The 19685-nt window shown below is 47.4% G+C and overlaps 1 protein-coding gene across 1 annotated transcript in view; it reads left to right on the top strand.

The window, feature by feature from the left end:
• The window catches only part of LOC310772905 (amyloid-beta A4 precursor protein-binding family B member 3-like), a gene marked incomplete at its 3' end in the record, with an annotated part of 78567 nt that overhangs the window by 10605 nt on the left and 48277 nt on the right, over positions 1 to 19685 (top strand). The window contains 2 exon segments of the mRNA XM_083632851.1: positions 700 to 859; positions 861 to 880. Of these exon segments, the coding sequence (XP_083488977.1) occupies positions 700 to 859; positions 861 to 880 (180 nt within the window).

Raw genomic sequence — 19685 nt, 5'->3', positions numbered from 1 at the left:
TTCCAAGTTTTACTGTTGGAGAAACTGCGCCCTCTGCGTGCATTAGTATCGATAACGATATCGCCGTTCAAAGTCAACAAAACACAGCGCCAGAAAGCTCTATGTACATGTTGTGACATCGGGTACTCACCACGTGATGAAATAATAATCCATAGTTCCGTGAAACATCATTTTCGTAGCAAATCCGAATCGAGTTACTTCCTTGTTTTCATGAACACAGCGCTTCCGCTGTACAGCGCATGCGCGCATGCTTTTCTTTTTTCTTTTTTCTTGCTACGGGACGTGGCAGACAAACTGCTTAGTCCCAGTGCTGGCCAATGGAGGGCGGTGTGGGATAAATAAAGACGAGGGTCTCCCTATTCCAAGTCAATCTACCATGTCCTGTGACTAAAAAGCTGATATATTACAGTAAAAAATGTCAAAAATCTTACTGATTGGGGCTTTAAGTTTAAAAAAATATTTATAAAAAGATATCTAACAAGATTCACGGGTTCCGCCATAGTTGTTTTGAATGAGGCGAATGAGGAGCAATGCCGCTTGGCCCCGGAGGTGACGCGGGGTGAACGTCTGTCGTCAGTCTTAACAAACAAATAATAAATTTGTGTGCCAATAACAATGGTCATCATATTATTATTATTTTTGTTTTGATATTAGTTTTATTCTGAGTGTTTGAGTTTGTTCTCCTGGATGTTCTGTCAGATAACATCTGGACAGACCAGAACCTCCAGCTGGACCCGGACCTCCCGTCGGGCTGGAGAACCATCAGAGACTCCACAGGAACCTACTACTGGCATGTCCCCACTGGGGCCACGCAGTGGCATCACCCTGCCCACAGGGGGCAGCCCGAGGCGGAGCATGGACCCCAGGTCAGACATTGACTGTATAATCAGAATCAGAATCAGCTTTATTAGCCAAGTATGTACTGTACATACAAGGAATGAATGAATTAATTAATTAATTTATTTTATTTTGCACATGCACACACACCCACAAATTACACAGTTTAAGATGCATAAAAAATAACAAAAAACAACAAGTAGTCCAGACAGTGCAGAGCCCTGTACTACGAAACTAGTTTAACAGATCCGCGATAAGTCCCTTTGATCTGGTTTGACTGAACAGGATCAAAGCTATCTAGTTAACTGATACTACGACGCTGGTTTTTTACTAGGTAAGTGGACCTGGGATCTGCCTGTGCACGCGCACGTTTTTCGCTCGTGCACAGGCGCGCGTCCACGCGAAAGAGGTGCACTAGCCAATCACATTATGAACAGCTGAGTTGATCCACGCCCACACCAATTTCCACACCCATTTCCTCGTTCCATGAAAGCGCAGTGCATGATCAGAGTTTTAGCGGATATTTAATGTATCCGCGATTTAATGTCAGAATGAAAATCCGCGTTGGATAGTCTGCTGAAGGGCTGTCTAAAGCAGCAGCTTGTATTCACATCAGTCATTTGATTTACTTCGATCAGCGATTTCTGTCTGATACAGCTGCATACATTGATACAGCAGCAACAAATGTAATCTCAGTCTATACATTTCCACAATCTGTAAGCCTATTTAGACCATAGATTTAGAAACGCATGCTCAATGAATAATGATCTCTATCACTCATGTGTGTGGTTGCACTGATCGAATAATTCATATATAAAATAGCCTAGTATAAAGCCTAATAGCCTACTATAAAAGAGAAAACTGCTGAACTGAATTGAGACGATGCGGATTTTCTGGCATGTAGGAGAATATCACCCTCACTCCATTTGAGGGTCCATTCATGATATGCGCGGCGGTGATTAATAGTGATCATATTTCTCCACGCATCGTTGAGCTGTTAAGACATAAAGTGGTAAGTAGGCTTAATTTAATTATGTAGCCTACAGAGCCACAAATGTTTTTCTTGTTATATTCTCAGTTGACTGCAATCTATTTTTCATATGGCGATCTTATATGAACGGTGAGTGACTCCAGAGAGCCGATTATATGGGTCTGTCATGGATTTTGATCTTATCCTCTGAAGCTAACCTGGTCGCGACCAGGTTAGCTTTGCAGCGTCAGTTGCCATGGTGATTGAAAGTTAACTTGCTTTGTAGTACGGCTAAACCAGGTTTAAACTCAAACTTACTCGGATAAGGCATTAAACTAGCTTCGTAGTACAGGCTACAGGAAGAGGTAGGAAACCTGTATGGGCTTATTTGTCTCCACCTAAGAAACAAAAATAACACACACGTAAAATACATACACTATACCTACAGTAAACGCTAAACATAAAAACCCTAGAGGTTAAAATAAGACTTTAAAAATAATGATGATCTCAGAACATATTTCCTCAATTACATTCGTATTTTTGCAGCAACTGCTGCCTTAATCTCTTTTTAAAGACAGGCACAGATATTGACATTTTTAAGGTGTCCTCAAGTTCCTTCCACAGTTGTGGACCTCTGCAAACTATACTGAAGCTCGTACATTTAAGCTTACGCTTTTTCCCCCTTATAATATGTTTCCTTCTTGTCTGATGTGTGTGTGAGTGAACATAAATTGGAACAAGGTCACAAAGTCTGTTGTTTCGTATATGCACCACATCATACATAACACATGCATTGTGAAAGACATTACTTTCATATGCACCACATCATACATAACACATGCATTGTGAAAGACATTACTTTCATATGCACCACATCATACATAACACATGCATTGTGAAAGACATTACTTTCGGGCAGCTTCAGAAGACTGTAGCGCTGGAAGAGAGGATCAGTATGGGCATTAAACTTCGACCATGAAATGGCACGTATGACTTTTTTCTGTACAGTCTGTAGTTTCATAAGATAACTGGGAAAGGTATTGCACCAAATAATATTACAATAGTTAATATGGGGCTCAAATAAGGACCGATATAAGGCTAGAAGTGCTTCCAATGGAAGAAAGTGTCTCACTTTAAAAAATAAGCCAGCATATTTAGACAGTTTTTTCGTCATCAATATGACGCTTAAAGTTTAAATGTTCATCAATATGAACCTGACTCAAGGAAGCTGACTCCAGTTTGCATTGCTCTCAAAATAGGGATGCACAATATGCATTTTTTCAGCCAATACGATAACACATAATAATTTCACATTTTTGTATTTTAAAAAGTTTATACAGCTGAGGGTTAAAAAGGCTGAGATGTGAGCCAAGTTGGATGATGTAATATTCCATATATATTGTAGCTCTGACCTAACCAAATAACTGACATCACTATTGTTAACACAAAACACTGACTCTTTCAACCCGGGTTCGAATCCAACCTGTGGTCCTTTGCCGCATGTCATCCCCTCTCTCTCTCCCCACCTTTCCTGTCTGCCTACTGTCCTACCAAAATAAAGGTAAAAATGCCCCCCAAAAAGATAGGCTATTATATAAAAAAGGTGTATCAGTCAATACAAGTGCTGTGCTCGTTATTTGGATTAAATTAAGCTGGGTAAAAATAAAATAAAATGTTTTTTATCCTTAATAAGGATAAACCTAGGGGCACCACCTGTTCATTAACAGGCCAGCTTAATCAATCACAGGTAGTCTCTTTCTGAAGTAGTGCAGTCTTTTAAATCCTTAAACAGTGATTTACCACAATTATAGGCCTACCAAAATCACACTGAAACAGTTGAATTCAATCAAAAGTTGACACTATTTATTATATGTAAAATAAAAGAGGGATATTGGCATTACAATCAACACGTTTCTTCTATAACTAAGGTACATTCAAAATCATTGACCTATACACCCCTTATACGACTACGTCACACTGACATCACGCAGCGTCAGATGCGCATGACAGAGGCAGAAAGACAGAGTCCGCACAGCCCTGGCAAGTAGCTGATCTGCGGCTGGAGAACTAGACGAGCTAGACATGTCTTCGTGTTGTGCAGTGGGATGCCAGAATCGGAAAGCTATTGTAGCCGAGTATTTGGGTCCGCCTATTCACACTTGGTTAATAAAATAATAAACGATAGAGCCAGGCTGTAACGTTATAATAATAATAATAATAATAATAAATTAAATTTATATAGCACGCTTTAAAATCCAAGGACTTCACAAGGTGCTTATAACAAGCTTCACCTTTATTCTTCACACATATCCTGTTCTACGGCAACCCTCGAGGGAACATACACGGCCTCGCATACACATGCAATAGAACACAACACAACACTGAACAGTCTGTTACACTATCAACAAAGCAACGACTAAAGTTTTACAGAATCCCGTCAACTCATACTCCTTTAATGCTAACTGTAGGTGTCTTTGGTTGCAAGCTGAAAGAGGAAATCATTAAAAATGCCTGACTTTGCAGTGCTCGCTCATTTCATATCAGGTAAGCTGTAGCTGTAGGCTGCTAACAGCCACATCGCTCGGTTAGTTAACGTTACATAATGTCATTATTGAGTTGTGTGCATTATCAACATAACAATATATCTTTGCAAGTTACAGAATAACTATCTTACGCTATGTATTGCTGGCCAACCAACCAACGTTAATTTCGATGCATAACATTGCTTATCACTAGGCGATAAGCTGTTGTAGTAAGCAGAGAACTGCATTTTAAAACTAAAATCGAACTGTGTGCCGCAGATGGGCACAGAGCAGTCCTGACCGCGGCGGCTTTTACACAGCTCTGTCAATGCTGGGCTCCCGGCTTTTTGCCTCATTGATGCGCGCGCAGCTCCAATGTTGACAGCTGTATAGACAAGTTTTGGTAACACTTTACAATACTGGTGCAAACATGTGCATGAATGGATGGTTAACTCATGATGAATTAAGCCATTAATTGATGCTTACCGCATCATCAACTAATGAAAGGTATGTTTGATGAACACACTGGGCCCTATTCTCCCACAGGCCTTCGGTTGAAAAACTGGCCTTAAACGCAAAAAAAACGTGCCTTGCGCCTGCCTCGAGAAGATAGCAACATGGCTTTTCGCCCCGAAATGCGCTTTACGCGAAATAGGTGTGGCGCAGTGGCAGATTAGGCCAGAATGGGCGTTTCGGCCTTAAATACCGGCCTAATGATATCTTCCCTCCTGGTGTTAATTTAGTGCTTTGCGCTTTTGAAAACCAGGCTTATTCAGTGCGCCGCGGATATTCCAGGAACAGCTTCTGCTCTGCTGATCTCAGTTTGTCCCTCTCTCTCTCTCTCTCACTCCCTTGCTCAGACAGGCTGTTGCATCATCCTACCTGTGCAGTGAAGCCGAGAGAAAACGAGATCATTCTGGCCAAACAAATGTTCACTGCCTGGCTTCCCTGCCACAGCCACACATGTGAAATCTCCCAGCATGCATTGGGCTAATACATTTTGATAATAAATAGCATCCAAATTAGCCTAAATAGATAGAAAGGTAGATAGAAATAGATCGAAATAATGTGTAATGTTACCACAACATGCAATTGTAGAACATTTCAATATTGGACAAAATAAAATCGCGAAATGAAAACACAACCCTATGTGAAACATATATGTCATCCTGGGCCTATATATATCCCTCGTAGGTTTAACGTGATTTAGCTAAGTGACAGCGTAACGTGATTCTATTGTCATGTGCTACACTGTGATGTCTGCTCCAATAAATTGGCCCTACTTCACATTTAGTTTTACAATAAAAACACATTTCTGCAATGACTTTACATAATGTAGGCTATATTTATGTGCATCATCCTACCTGCAGCAGGGGAGAGAAAATGATATCATTCTGGACAAACTTTCACCAATCTAATATCATCATAGGGATACGCTATTTTTTTCTAGCCGATGCGTTTAGAACATTCTTTTCACTTTGATCTTGCTATAGTGTAGCGTATTTACATGCTTGCAGTATTTAAACTGCAGTTAGATTGGTTTGAGAAGCATAATAATTAGGGCTGTCAGCGTTAACGCGTTAATCGCGCGTTGACTCATTGAGTGCCAATGACGACAATCGTCGTCAATTCGAATAGTAACGTAGAGTGCCAATGACGACGATTGTCGTCAATTGCGTTTTTTGACGGCGGGACGTGGATCAAAGCCTGATCCATCTCCTGTGAAAGTATGGTGGATGTTGAATGTGTAAAAGCTATTTTACGGACTCATTAGGTGGCGACAGTGCTCTCCAGATTACAGAAAGGCGAGGAAAAAACAGAGAAGAAGTCATGGGGAAACGGAAATCGCATCGGTATGCATCGATATGCATGAAGCATAAAGTTAGCTGTGCCTGTAGCAGCCAATCTGCTGCCACAATTGAGCCCCTCCGTGTCCGCTGCGATAGCCCATCCGCATGATTAGTTGTGGAGTTGTTATTATTCTCAACTGGAAGCGATGGGAGCCGGTGACAAATACACGCGGAACGCTGTAAAAAAGCTGGATGTAGCGCACTTTTCAGTACAGAGCAAACGCAGCAGAGAGCCACCAGAGACACTCCCACGGAGGTGGGGTTTGCAGTTGAGCGGGGTGGGGCACGCAGGGCAGCATACAACACTGACCCAGACAGACCCAGACAGCAGGACAGGATTGGCAAACACAAGCTAGAATATCTGATGCCCACCAGCAGTAAATTAAGACCAGCAAGAAGCTGCAACCAGCAGCGCACGCAGGGGCCAGCGCTGCTGGTTGCAGCTAAAAAATATTATTTTGCCAAACAAAATTCCTTTGTTTTCACTGTTTTATTGAAGGAAATTATTTTTGAGGTGTGACTACATCAGAAAATATTAGCTTCAGAGTCAGTCATGTGCTTGAAATGCTTCATTTCACAAAAGGCTAATTATCTCAGCTTCTAGTTTGAAACTCTTTTTGGTGAAATCAACCTATCTTCTCCGGCTCATAACTAAAGAACGGAAAATGATATCAATAAACTTTTTTTTGCTGATGATAGAAGAGAGTCTCAACGTTCTTTGGGCGTGTTCGGTGTTTACATAGTAATATCACACAATATTCTGTGGGCCTCGAGAAATCACTGAAAACGCTCTGAAACTCTGGCACTGGGAGCACTGGCACTGGCACTTTTAATCGCGTTAATCGCATGCCGCTATTTTGTCCCTTCGTCGCCCCGTACTTGTAGTCAAGCCGTTCGGTTTCCTGTCTCCTGCTTGTGCAGGCAGGCATGGAAGAGAACGACAGCACTACGCTTTTAAATGGATCGTTTTACTTCCCAAATGGCACAGTGGATAAGTCAAGAGCCGTAGTTTGCACCTTGTGAAAAACGGAATTAAAATATCACCGAAGTACATTGAGTTTGAAGCGAGCGATCACCTGAAAGTAGCTAGCAGCCAGCTAGCTAGCGCGAGACTCCTCACTCATTACTCCTTCAGAGTCTCGGATGCGCGGGTCCTCTAACCACTGGGAGGTCGGCTCCAATGGCTTCAGGCGATATACACGTTATCAATACACAGTTTCCAATACCGAGCCATTATTCACATGGAATTGCCAAAGTTTTTAGCTCAGATACAGCCTTCTTCGGCTGTGTCATTTTGGGTTTCGACTGCTCCACAGCGCCGCCGCCGGAAGTATCGGTTTTGGAGTGTTTACAATTATTGTGCATTTATTTTCTATTCAAGATGCATTTTGTAGACATTTTGTGACCTCCTGTGTACATTGCACTTCTATTGAATTGAAAATAAATCTAAAATTCAAGATCACAAAGTACATTTATTTGCATTCATTTGATTCCCAATCACGACACACTGGTAATAATTATTAATATCTAATAAAAAATGCTTTGCAATGCAAAATAATAGCATTTTAAACATGCGATACAAAGACGCGATTAATCACGATTAATTATAGTTAATCGCACGATTAATCGCGATTAAGAAAATTAATCGTTTGACAGCCCTAATAATAATATGGAATAATAGCCTATATATGGAGACAGACAGACGGGATGAAGGGAGGGGGGGAGCAGAGCGCTTGGCTTGTCTGGTTTTACTGGATTGATCCGTGGAATTGAAGCTGTGACTCGTTTACTGCACTTCTCCAATGAGCAGACTGTGCATAATTTTATGCTTAAAAGGCGTGGTTGTAATGCTTAAGGCCGCGTGTAGCGCCGACACCAAGATATCGAGTGGGCTGATCCACGCCCACTGATCTGCGCTGCGATGGGCGCTCAGCGCAGTTTATAGGCTGATACAATGATAGGAGTTACTGAGTCATATATGAATTACTATTAATTAAGTAGGCTATGCATATATCATCATGGATTAATTCCTCATCAACACCTAGTATTCATTAATACCTTAATTCATGTCTTTATTACCACTATCAACTTCCAGTCGCCTGCAACCGGGAAATCGTGTGAGTTTCCCCCATTGCATAACGAAGACTGGATGCGCTACCCACGCTCCTACTTCTCAGAGCGACATCTCAGAGGAACGGGGGAAACATACTCGACTTTGGGGAAAGAGAGCTCTCTTTGTTTGACCGGTGCCTAGCTGGCTCCTGGCTGTAGAAAGAGGCGTTCGGGGTGCAGCGGAGTCGCCTCTGCTGTTTACGGTAGTGTGTCAGTGGTGGTGGCCTGGCGGGGACACTGGCGCTATGTATGACTGGGAAGCGTGTGTGTATGGGCGCCCCGGCCTGGCTACGGCTATTTCAGCAGCTGTGCTGTAGTCTATCGGTATCATTCTGATTACTTGTTACTAGTCAAGTCAAGTCAAGTCAAGTTTATTTGTATAGCACATTTCATACACAGAGGCAATTCAAAGTGCTTCATATAAAATGGTTGACAAAAAATGGTTGGGTAGCGCATAGTGTAGTGTACGCTATTTTATGGAGGTTCCTCTCGTGGCTCAGGCTGATCGAGTGATTGATGCTTGGTGTGCACCGGGTAAACTCAAAGTGACAGTAGCCTAAAAGAGGCTTGCCCATGGGCTTACCCAGTCTGGCATCCGCTGCATGTATCTTTGGGACTCTGTGCCCCTGGTAATCCGAAATAGACCAGAGAGGCTAAAAGCCACTGAGTGAGTGTGCTATTACCCTCTCTGGTCTATTTTGGATTACCAGAGGCCTGGGCCACTGTCAAGGTAGCCACGAGAAAACATATGGTCTCCGGCCAAGACTTTCAGAATAAAAGTCGAAATTCATGTTGTAACCAGCTACGCAGTACTGAGCTCTGCGTGCTTTTATTTTTGATGGCAGGCAACGGAAGTAATTGTTTGTGTGCCATGTCTTTCTTGACACTTATTCTCGTGGTATAGCAGCTAGCTGGCTTGCAGAACGTGGTGGTCTTGTCTTGCCCCAACCGGCCCCAACATCAACAGCAGCCTCCGTGTTCTTATTCTACAAAGAGTACAAACTGCAAAGCATAAAGAGTCAGTCACAGTGTTGGCAGTGTCGAATGGATACCAATCGCAAGAGGAACGAGCGGGTTTGTTAGAGTTTCAGGTAGCTAGTTTTAGCAATTTAGCATTAGCAATTTAGCTAACTTGTGGCGTTTGTTGTGTGTGCGTGGAGACTATGGTGGAGACCTGTCACAGTCACGTTGGTTCGGGAAGTGAAAAAGGACGAGAGCTGGAAGTTGGAGGTGGACCCGCTGGAGAGATCGAGCAATGCGGGCCGTGAGGAGGAGAGGGGAGAAGCCTACTTCACCCATTAGGGGAGACTGTTTCCCCCCAGCTGGTACAGACAAAAGGGGCACCGGAGAGCGAGTCCTTGCTCCAGGGCAGAATTTGGGGACATGTTCACAAACTTGATAAATAAATGTGCTTTTATAACGTAAGGTTACATGATGTAACCATGGTTCTCTGAGTAGAGGGGTTTACCCTCCAATACAGAGATATGAATATATCTTGTATGGGAAGCTGATTACAAATGGAATCAGGTGACGTGAATAATTACTTTAAGACAATCCACCTGTGGACGTGGTTACACCCAAGCCTATAAAGCCCCTGTTAACCACGCCTACTTCGACTAAAGTTTCGATTGAACGAATCCCGAGCGGCCTCTGCTGGAGGGTAAACCCCTCTACTCAGAGAACCATGGTTACATCATGTAACCTTACGTTCTCTATCGTTATCGGGGTTTACCCTCCAATACAGAGATATGAATATATCTTGTATGGGAAGTGCTGTAAGACACACCGCGAGGGAATAGAGCAGCACCAGCTCCCCCAGGAGGCTGAATCGTGGGAGCTTCGAATGAGACGTCACCACCACCAAGAGTGCTCTACAAAATCAACAAGTGCATCAACAACTACAGTATATACAAATGTACACTATGTACAAACCCCCCCCAAAGTCGGCCAGCTCCGCCAGACGCCGGATGCTGCCGGTTCGAGCCCTGGCGCCAGACGCTACCGAGGGCGAGTTGGCCCCGCAAGTCGCGAAGGCTCAACAAGAGGGGTCAAGAGGCCACTCAGACCAGCCCCCACTGGGCTGACTGACAGGGAAACCAAAACCATAAGTCACTACCGCCGGGCTCCGCCAAGCACTCGTTCACTGAACGACGTGCCTGCAGCCACATTGAATTGGTAGAATCGAGCAAATGTGGAAGGGGCCGACCAGGTGGCCGCCTCGCAGATCTCACCGAGAGACGCACCGCGCCACGCCGCCCAGGACGTAGCCATGCCCCGGGTCGAGTGTGCCCGCACCCCCGAAGGGAAGGGCATCCCAGCCACCACATATGCCTGCTGGATAGCTTCCACAATCCAGTGGGAAAGACGGGCCTTAGACAGCGGCTGCCCCAGGCGGTCTGGCCTGAAACAGACAAACAACTGGTCAGTCTGCCTATGGCCCTGTGTCCGGTCCAGATACACTCTCAGTGTCCTGACCGGGCAAACCAGCGAGTGCCTGCGCTCCCCTTCCTCTGTCGGAGCAGAGTAGAGGGACCGGAGTTCTATGGCCTGGCTCAGCTGAGGGATGGACAAGACCTTAGGAAGGAATGCAGGGTTTGGTCGCAAGACTACCCCTGCCTCTTCAGGCAAAAATCTGCACATGCCTTCATGCACTGAGAGAGCATGGAGCTCCCCCACCCTCTTGGCCGTGGCCAGCGCCAACAGAAGGGCCGATTTGAAGGACAGCCACTTTAGGTCCACTGACTCCAGGGGCTCAAATGGAGGTGCCTCCAGAGCCCCTAGAACCAGCTCCAAATCCCATGGTGGGAGAGACGGCCTACTGCGTAGGCCGACGCGTCTCCTAGCGCCCTTGAGGAACTGGGATATCAGCTTGTCTACCTCCTCAGACAACCGATACTTCCCAACCCGAGCTGCCTTAATTGCCGCCACCATACCCCGAGGGTGGACGGCGACTTCCCGGCATCCAAAAGCCCTTGTAGGAACTGCAGAACGGCCGGGGCAGAGGATGTAAGCGGGTCACTCTGGTGCTCCCTGCACCAGGCCGCAAAGGCCCTCCATCTGAAAGCGTAGAGTGCTCTCGTCGATGGTGCCCGAGCCTCTTGCAGTGTACTGACCACCGAAGGAAACAGCCCCATGGCTAATAGTTCGGTCCGCTCAGGGGCCACGCCCAGAGCTTGAGCCCCTGGGGAAAGGGATGAACCAGAGCACCTTGTGCCTGGGACAGCAAGACCCGCCGCACTGGAAGCTCCCATGGGGTCCCGTCCAGCAGTGGCGGGACATCCGAGAACCAGGTCATGTGTGGCCAACACGGGGCCACCATGACCAGCCTCATCACCTCCAACCGTACCCTCTGTAGGAGGGCCGGGAGGAGAACAAATGGGGGGAAAGCGTACAGCAGGACGCGTGGCCAAGGGTGAGCCAAGGCATCCACGCCGAGGGGAGGATTGTCCTTCCCTAGCGAGAAGAACAGGGGACAGTGGGTGGATTCCTGTGATGCAAACAGGTCGACCTCTGCCCGTCCATAGCGGAGCCAAATCTCCGCGACCACCTGGGGGTGCAGTCGCCACCCCCCTGGGTCCGGACCCCCCCTGGACAGCTGATCTGCCGCACAATTGTCCCGCCCTGGCACATGGACTGCCCTCAGGGAGAGAACCCTGGGGTATGCCCAAAGCCAAAGCCGACGTGCCAGCTCGCAAAGGCGAGGGGAAACCAACCCCCCTTGCCTGTTGATGTAAGCAGCCGCTGCCACAATGTCTGTCTTCACCAACACGTGTTGACCTTGCAGGAATGGCAAAAAATGGCGAAGGGCCAGATGGACCGCTGTCAGCTCTAGTATGTTGATGTGCTGGGTGGTGTGAGGCTTGCCCCAGCGACCGCTGGCACCGTTTCCTCTGAACACCGCACCCCAGCCCGTCAGTGAAGCATCTGTCAACACCAGTTGACGATGTGTCACTGGGCCGAGCACACTCCCCCTGCTGAGATTCCCGTCGTCCTCCCACCAATGGAGGGCCGCCCGCAACCGCCTGGTGACGCGCACAGTGGAACTTAGGTGACTCCTGGCGCTCAAGCCCGACCCAGGAGGCACCTTTGTACCGGCCGCATATGTAGGAGGGCCAACGGGACGGCTTGGACCGAAGACGCCATCAGGCCCAAGAGGCGGAGACACAGCCTCCATGTGACTCCGGCCCCCAGCCTGAATTGGGAGAGGCAAGCCCTGAGGGATAGCTGCCTCTCCTGCGTCAGTGACAACAGCGCAGCCTGGGAATCCACCACTAGGCCCAGGAACTGCGTCTTCTGTGAAGGCTCCAGCCTGCACTTCCCCGGATTGAGCCGCAGACCAAGCTGCTGCACGTGCTCCAAGAGGATGGACCGATGAGCCCGACACTGAACTTCTGAGCGTGCGCACAGGAGCCAGTCGTCTAGATAGTTCAGGATTCGTATCCCCTTCCGTCGCAGAGGCGACAGAACTGCGTCCATGCACCTGGTAAAGGTGCGGGGAGCTAGGGAGATCCCAAACGGCAGGACCCGGAACTCGTACTCCTTGCCGTCGAAAACGAACCTGAGGAACCGCCAATGCCCTTCCCAGATCGGAACTTGGAAGTAGGCATCCTTCAAATCTATGGTGACAAACCAGTCCCCTCTGTCGATGGACTGTCGCACCCTTGGGATTGTCAGCATCTTGCAAGGCAGATGCCTGAGATGTCTGTTGAGACCCCTTAGATCTAAAATGGGGCGTAGTCTCCCATCCTTCTTGGGGATGAGGAAATACCGGGAGTAAAATCCAGCCTGTTTGTTGCCCTGAGGCACCTCCCTGATGGCTCCCTTCTCCAACAGGGTAGAAACCTCGGCCTGGAGCACTGCCTTGTGCTCCGCACCCACCACCGTGACCACCGTTGGGGTCCTCGAGGTCGGAGGACGACGAGCAAACTGAATACGATACCCCTGGGTCATGGTCGAAACCACCCAGGGGCTCGCCTGCAGTGACCTCTAAGCCACAAGACCCACCCAGGCTTGCTGGAGGCCGGCTGGACGTAAACTGGCGTCAGGAAGAAGGCGGAGGCCTAGGCTTGCTGCCGCCTCTGCCTTGCTTGCCCCTGACCGCCCTCCTGACTGCGTTCCCGTGCCCACGGCGCGCATCCAGAGTGGCCCTCAGGTCATTTGGGCCCCAGCCCGACCTCTGTGTCTGTGCGGGGGCCTCCTTCCTCCTGCCCCCCGACTGTCTGGACCACCTGGGGGTCAGTGCATCGGAAACCTCCTTAGCACAACGACGGGCCTCCTGGGCCTGCTGCAACAAAGCAGTAGCACCAGGACCAAACATGGCTGATGGCGCATCGAACCCGGTGCTCAGCTCACGGACCAGCTTCCTCTGATACAATGCCAGTATGGACCCAGTATTTGCCAACCGTGCCTGAACTGCTACCGGCCTATGCACCTTAGCCAGTGCGGCATCGAGCATTTTACAGTCCCTCATTGGAGTAGCCGGCCCCAGCACTGGGCTGGCAGGGAACAAAAGAGCTGATATGGCTTGGTCCAGCTGAGGCAATGGGCCACAGCCCACCTTACCCCTATCCTGCATGGCAGACAGCCGTCTGTTGGTAGAGGTAAAGGAGAGTGCAGCCATGGGTGTTGCAAACCCAGCCTGCATTAGATTCTCCACTTCCGGGAGGAGAGGCACCTCAAATGGCACCTCCGGACCTGGCGCATCCTCATCATCGAAGCGCGAGGGAGGAGGGGCTTGGCCCGCGGCGGGCTCAAGTCCCAAAGCTTGGGAAGCCCTGACCATCAGACCCTGGAATCGCTTACGTTCACTGGTCTGTTCGCCCTCTGCGACGGACCCCTCAGTGAGGCCGCCCTCATCTGATAACCCCTCTATATCGACATCCTCCTCGACATCCTCCTGCTCAATCCTGATGCTGTCATCAGGAAAAAATGTCCTAAGTAAGGGAAAGGGGCGGGGATCCACTGAGGAACCACCCCCACTCCCCACCGCTTTAAGGCGCTTAACCTGCTGGGGCGGAGCAGACTGTGCTACAGCAACCCGCCTGCGCTTAACCCCAAACACACAAAGCCGAGCCTCCAGGGATTGTGCTGGCAAAATGAAGCAATCCATACAGGAGGAGGGATTAACAACCGCTTCAGAGGCATGTTCCTCTCCCAGACAACGCACACACACATCATGCCCATCTTCAGTGGGCAGCTGCACTCCACGCACCACACAGACATGGCTCATAGATGCCATAGCTTCCTTTCCTTTTAATGATTTTATTTTGAAGGAAGAGAGGAAGTGCTAAGCCCGTGTAACTGCGCTTGCTGCCAACTTGACATGCATGCACAGTCCACCAAACCTCGCGATAGGCCCCGCCCTCGCGAGACTACAACACGGAAGAGCTCTAAAAGTTTTAGCTCCCGTCTGTGTGTTTTGGTGTGTTTTTGTGTGTTGTTACTGCCCGGGCTAATTGTTCGCCAGACAGAAGCCGCGGCCAGAGAGAGAGAGAGAGAGAGAGATAGAGAGAAAGCTGACAACGAACCCGCGGACCTGCTCTCGTTGTCCTGATTAGGGAGCCGAGGGAGGACCAAGCGCCGCAGGACACGGAAGCCTCCAGAAACCTGGAGACAATATGTCAGCGCCGAGGAAGTTGTGTTTAGCGTTATATAGGAGACGGACAACACACTCGCGGACCTGCTCTCACTGTCCAGTTACGGAGCCGAGAAACAAGGACCTAGCGCCCCAAGACATGGAAGCCTCCAGAGACCTGGAGACAATATGTCAGCGCTGAGAAGTTTGTGCTCCCCCCGACAACAGCCGCCACGAGAGGCAATCGTCCTCTCTCCCACCACCGAAGGTAAGAGGCAAGGCTGTTTACGAGAGAGTCAGAATAGAAGATTAGATTAGATTTTTGATTGTCTCAGACAGAGCGACCACACGTCACACTGCTCCAGTGAAATCGAAAAAGTCGAAGTAGGCGTGGTTAACAGGGGCTTTATAGGCTTGGGTGTAACCACGTCCACAGGTGGATTGTCTTAAAGTAATTATTCACGTCACCTGATTCCATTTGTAATCAGCTTCCCATACAAGATATATTCATATCTCTGTATTGGAGGGTAAACCCCGATAACGATAGAGAACTCCAATGATGGTCTTCACTGATTACCTATATATTTTGAATTGTTCTCATGACTGTAATGCATGAATTTGTGTTACTGTCTAAAAGTGATTTCATGATCAGCATCTGCATTAGCTAATGATTTGTGAGGATATCATTATGTCATCACTTTACTATCTGTGGCACATACATAACTATTAATTAATACATAAGTATGTCGTGACTTTACTATCTGTGACACATAACTATTAATTAATACATAATGATATATTCACTTTGTGAGGCACAACACTATTAACTCATACATATGTGGTTCTTGGCATACAAGCGAAACATCCAGTGTTTGAGGTCTGTTGAGATGCACAGTGAATACAACGTCAGAGAATGGGTTTGAGTTGGTCTGGTTCGGAGCTAGGAGCTACCAAGGTGGGCTACTACACCCATAGCCTATATCAGAGCACCAACATCGGAATGATAGCTACAGCTGCTGAAATAGCCGTACCCGGCTACGAGGTTTTGGAGGGGTCTCGGCCCGGAGGTGTGGGACCCAGGCAAGGTGAGAGGCAGGGTGGGTAGGGGTTGGGTGGTGGTAGGGGGGCTGCCCTGGGTGTCTGGGGCCGGGAGAGAGACACCTGGGCTGGGTAGTGGTTGGGTGATAGAGGGGGGCTGTCCTGGGTGTCTGGTGGACGGGAGAGAGGCTCTTAGCCTGGGTAGTGGATGGGTGGTGGTAGGGGGTGGCTGGCCTGGGTCGTGCATTTAGACACCCGGTAAGATAGGCACAAAACACCGGCCACATGTTCTGTGTCCCTGCAGTGGACCAAGCTTCGAAGAGGAAGGAATGCCCATGATGAACGAGGTAATGGCGACTATAAGCAGATGCGTGGGGGCTGGGAGAGGTTAGCTCCAGCCGGTCCCCGACACGCTGCACACCGCCTCGCTCAGCTGGTTCTGATTGTGGGCTATCGGCATAGCGGACTGTCAGCACTGCGGTCTGGTAATGCTAAAGTTCCGGTTGCAGGGAGCTGGATGTCAATAGTGGTAATTAACACATGAATTACGGTATTAATTAATACTAGGTGTTGATGAGGAATTAATCCATGATGATATAGGCATAGCCTACTTAATTAATAGTAATTCATATATGACTCATTGTGTTCATCAAACATACCTTTCGTTAGTTGGTTATGCGGTAAGCATCAATTAATGGCTTAATTCATCATGAGTTAACCATCCATTCATGCACATGTTTGCACCAGTATTGTGAAGTGTTACCCACGTTTCCTAGGCACTTCCGGTTTGCTTCCGGACTTGGCTGCGATATGTCTGTCTCTTCCGGAATACAGAGAAGCGTAACATACTAGCGTAGTAGCCATAGCGACCGCCGGAAAAATGCAAACTTGGGATCATTCTCCGAGTCTCCTGTCTAACGAAAGAGTGTCTATCCCACACCCGTTGACAGTGGACACATGGGAAGATAATATGTGTAAATGGCCAAACGTAACTACAGGCAGGATTATAGCGTATTTTGAGGAATCAATGACGGCAACACGATGAACAATCTCAAAAGCTCCGACGCGTACCAATATCTCCACAGCAACAAAGTAAGTCGGGTATGTTGTAACGCTATGTATTTCATCAAACAACGTAGCGTTAGCTAAAAGTAATAAGTGTGACAGTGTCAGTGCAGACAGCGCACAACTTGAATCTCCAGCAATAGGCTACGCACCTTAATCTCTCCCACTCCACACCTGGCACCTGCGGGCAGCTCTCCTGCACTCCTCGTTCTCGGCTCCCATGTGGCTTTATTTGTGGTAAGCATTTTGATTCATCTTCTCATCATATGAGCGTCGGGCAACAAGCGTGAGCCATTGATTGATTGATTGATTCGGCCGAAGTAGGTAAAAAGGCTTTTTACCTCACTTCTACGTTGGCCAATGACAAACCTATCTGCCAAGTTTTGTGCAAATCTGTTAACTCATTCACCGCCAAAGACGTCTTTGACATGTTATCAGAAATAGCCATCCACGCCAAAGACGTGTTTGACGTGTTTTTGTTTTTATTAGTGCAGCGCGTAGTTCAAACACTTCCCCAGCCTGTGACATGTTTTCACGTCCCTAACCTCAAAGTCAAGCCGACAGCACGTTATCAAACACATACCGCAGCTGTTGTTTGAAATGAGGAAGAAGGAGGAAAGGAGGAAAAACAGAGAAACGCGCTTCCTTGTTGCAGAGGAGAAACGCCATTGAAATGCCCCTCGGCGCGCTGCAGAGCTGATCGGCTTGCTGCAGGGCAGCGGACATCGAAACCGCAGTCAAACCCGTGACCAACATGATCGATCCTGGTCCCTGGACCCCGTTCCTATGTACCAGCCCGAAAGAGACGAGACGGAGTCACAACTGTGTCAGGAGGAGGAGAACAGCTGCAGCCTCGCCACAGAAATGGCTTTCACACAGAGTCAAGCAGCAGAGCAGCACGGCCACTTTCCTGGCGAGGAAGACTGGACTGACTCCAATGCGACAGGACCCGGATGATCTCGCGGTAAGGAGTGTGTGTGTGTGTGTGTGTGTGTGTGTGTGTGTGTGTGTGTGTGTGTGAGAGAGACTACACTGATCTCTGCATTCTATTCTATGATCACACTCACTCACACTGAGTAAACTGTATTGTTGAATGTAAAAAAAGCACATCATGTATATATATATATATATATATATATATATTTTTTTTTTTTTTCATTTGTGTCATAACGAATAATATTTACATGTCTGATGTCAATACAGTTCAAAATAAAAGAATTGAGAGCGAGTTCTGGCTGAGATTGTGTGATTTAGAAAAATGCCAATATCTGCAATTTATCTTGTCAGAGAGACCTTTTTGGTGAAAACAGGGTGTATATAAAGGGCTATAAGTAGAGTACAGAACATGCTAAAAGCTCACTTTTTTTTTCCTGGTGAACCCAGAGACGTACATCTTCATTTTGAGCTATTGCAAATCACTTTGGTGCTAATAGATAATTTACTGTGGGTCTTGAAAGATGACCAACAATTATGAAAATCTTTGGCCTGTGCTAAATATTGGCAGTCCTAAACTGGCCATGAATGAGTTAATAGCTTTTTGAGATATTCTGCAGACAGATAAATGGGTGAAAACATAACCTCCAGCTGGGGCCTTTGACCCAGCCAACTCCGTGGCAAAGGTAACCCTTTAAAAAAAGTAGACTCTTATGCTTAAAGGGCTGCCAACACAATAAGCATTAATGTTATCCCTAGTTAGCTTAAAGGCCCAATCCGTCAATACTCACTATTACTGATGCCGGTGGCCGTTAGTGTAACTGCAGGCAGCGTGTGAACGAGCTGACGCGCGGGCACCATACTCGCACGCGCACAAGCAGTTGCCTGGCAACAGCAGACTGTGTTGGTTGCTTTGTAACGTTAACTCATAAAAGTCACTTGAAAACGGCAACCTGGACAATTTATTGGTCAGATCAGCCTCGAGATGCCCAGGAAGGATTCTGGATGAATTAGGGGACGTTATTGTGGCATGTTTGGTCGTGTTTTGGCTTGCGTTGGATGCGGGGAAGTCGATACTCATGTTAGCACAAGCCAGGAAATAGCCTGCTCCCCCTGTATGTACGGTACCGTGTAATGCCTGGAGTTGACCAAACTGAACAGTCAAACAATGTACAGCATAACAGACAGTAGGCTAACGTTAGGCATATTTCCGACTGCTAGATTCATTATCAACACAAGACAGTAACGTTATTAGTGGGGCTGGTGGTAATTTCTATAAATATAGCTAAATCTATTAGTTAGCCGCGTATAGCATCAAGCTAACGTTATGGTTCTAATAGGCACTCACCGCAGCTAACTACAGTCAAACAATAATGTTCCATGACCATAAGCATAACGGTAGTAACGTTAGGGTTGCATTACTTCACACAAGACGGTAATGTTAGCAGAGTTTCTGACCAGGTGGTCAGATACTTGTACTACGGAGTGACAGTAAAAATCTTGAATCTTGAAAATCCATTAGCAAGCAGCTAACCTTATCTGGTCAAAACCACATTACAGTAGCTACAAGCAGCAAGTTCCCTTCATGAACCGAAAACACAGTCCTGACTCTAGTTTCCCCCCGATGTCGGTCACATTGCTGCTGTCTGGCCAGACGGGCTTCATTAGATAAATATTTACCGTATTTATTTATTTAGTGTGGAATTTTTCTGGAGTCTGTGTTGTTGTTTCCTTTTGCTAGCAGCTAGCGACGAACGTAACGTTGAAAGCTACTTTAGCCATTT

The sequence above is a fragment of the Poromitra crassiceps genome, assembly GCF_964638095.1.
Source record: "Poromitra crassiceps genome assembly, chromosome: 1".
Taxonomy (NCBI): domain Eukaryota; kingdom Metazoa; phylum Chordata; class Actinopteri; order Beryciformes; family Melamphaidae; genus Poromitra; species Poromitra crassiceps.
This window is presented reverse-complemented; position numbering and strand designations above follow the sequence as displayed.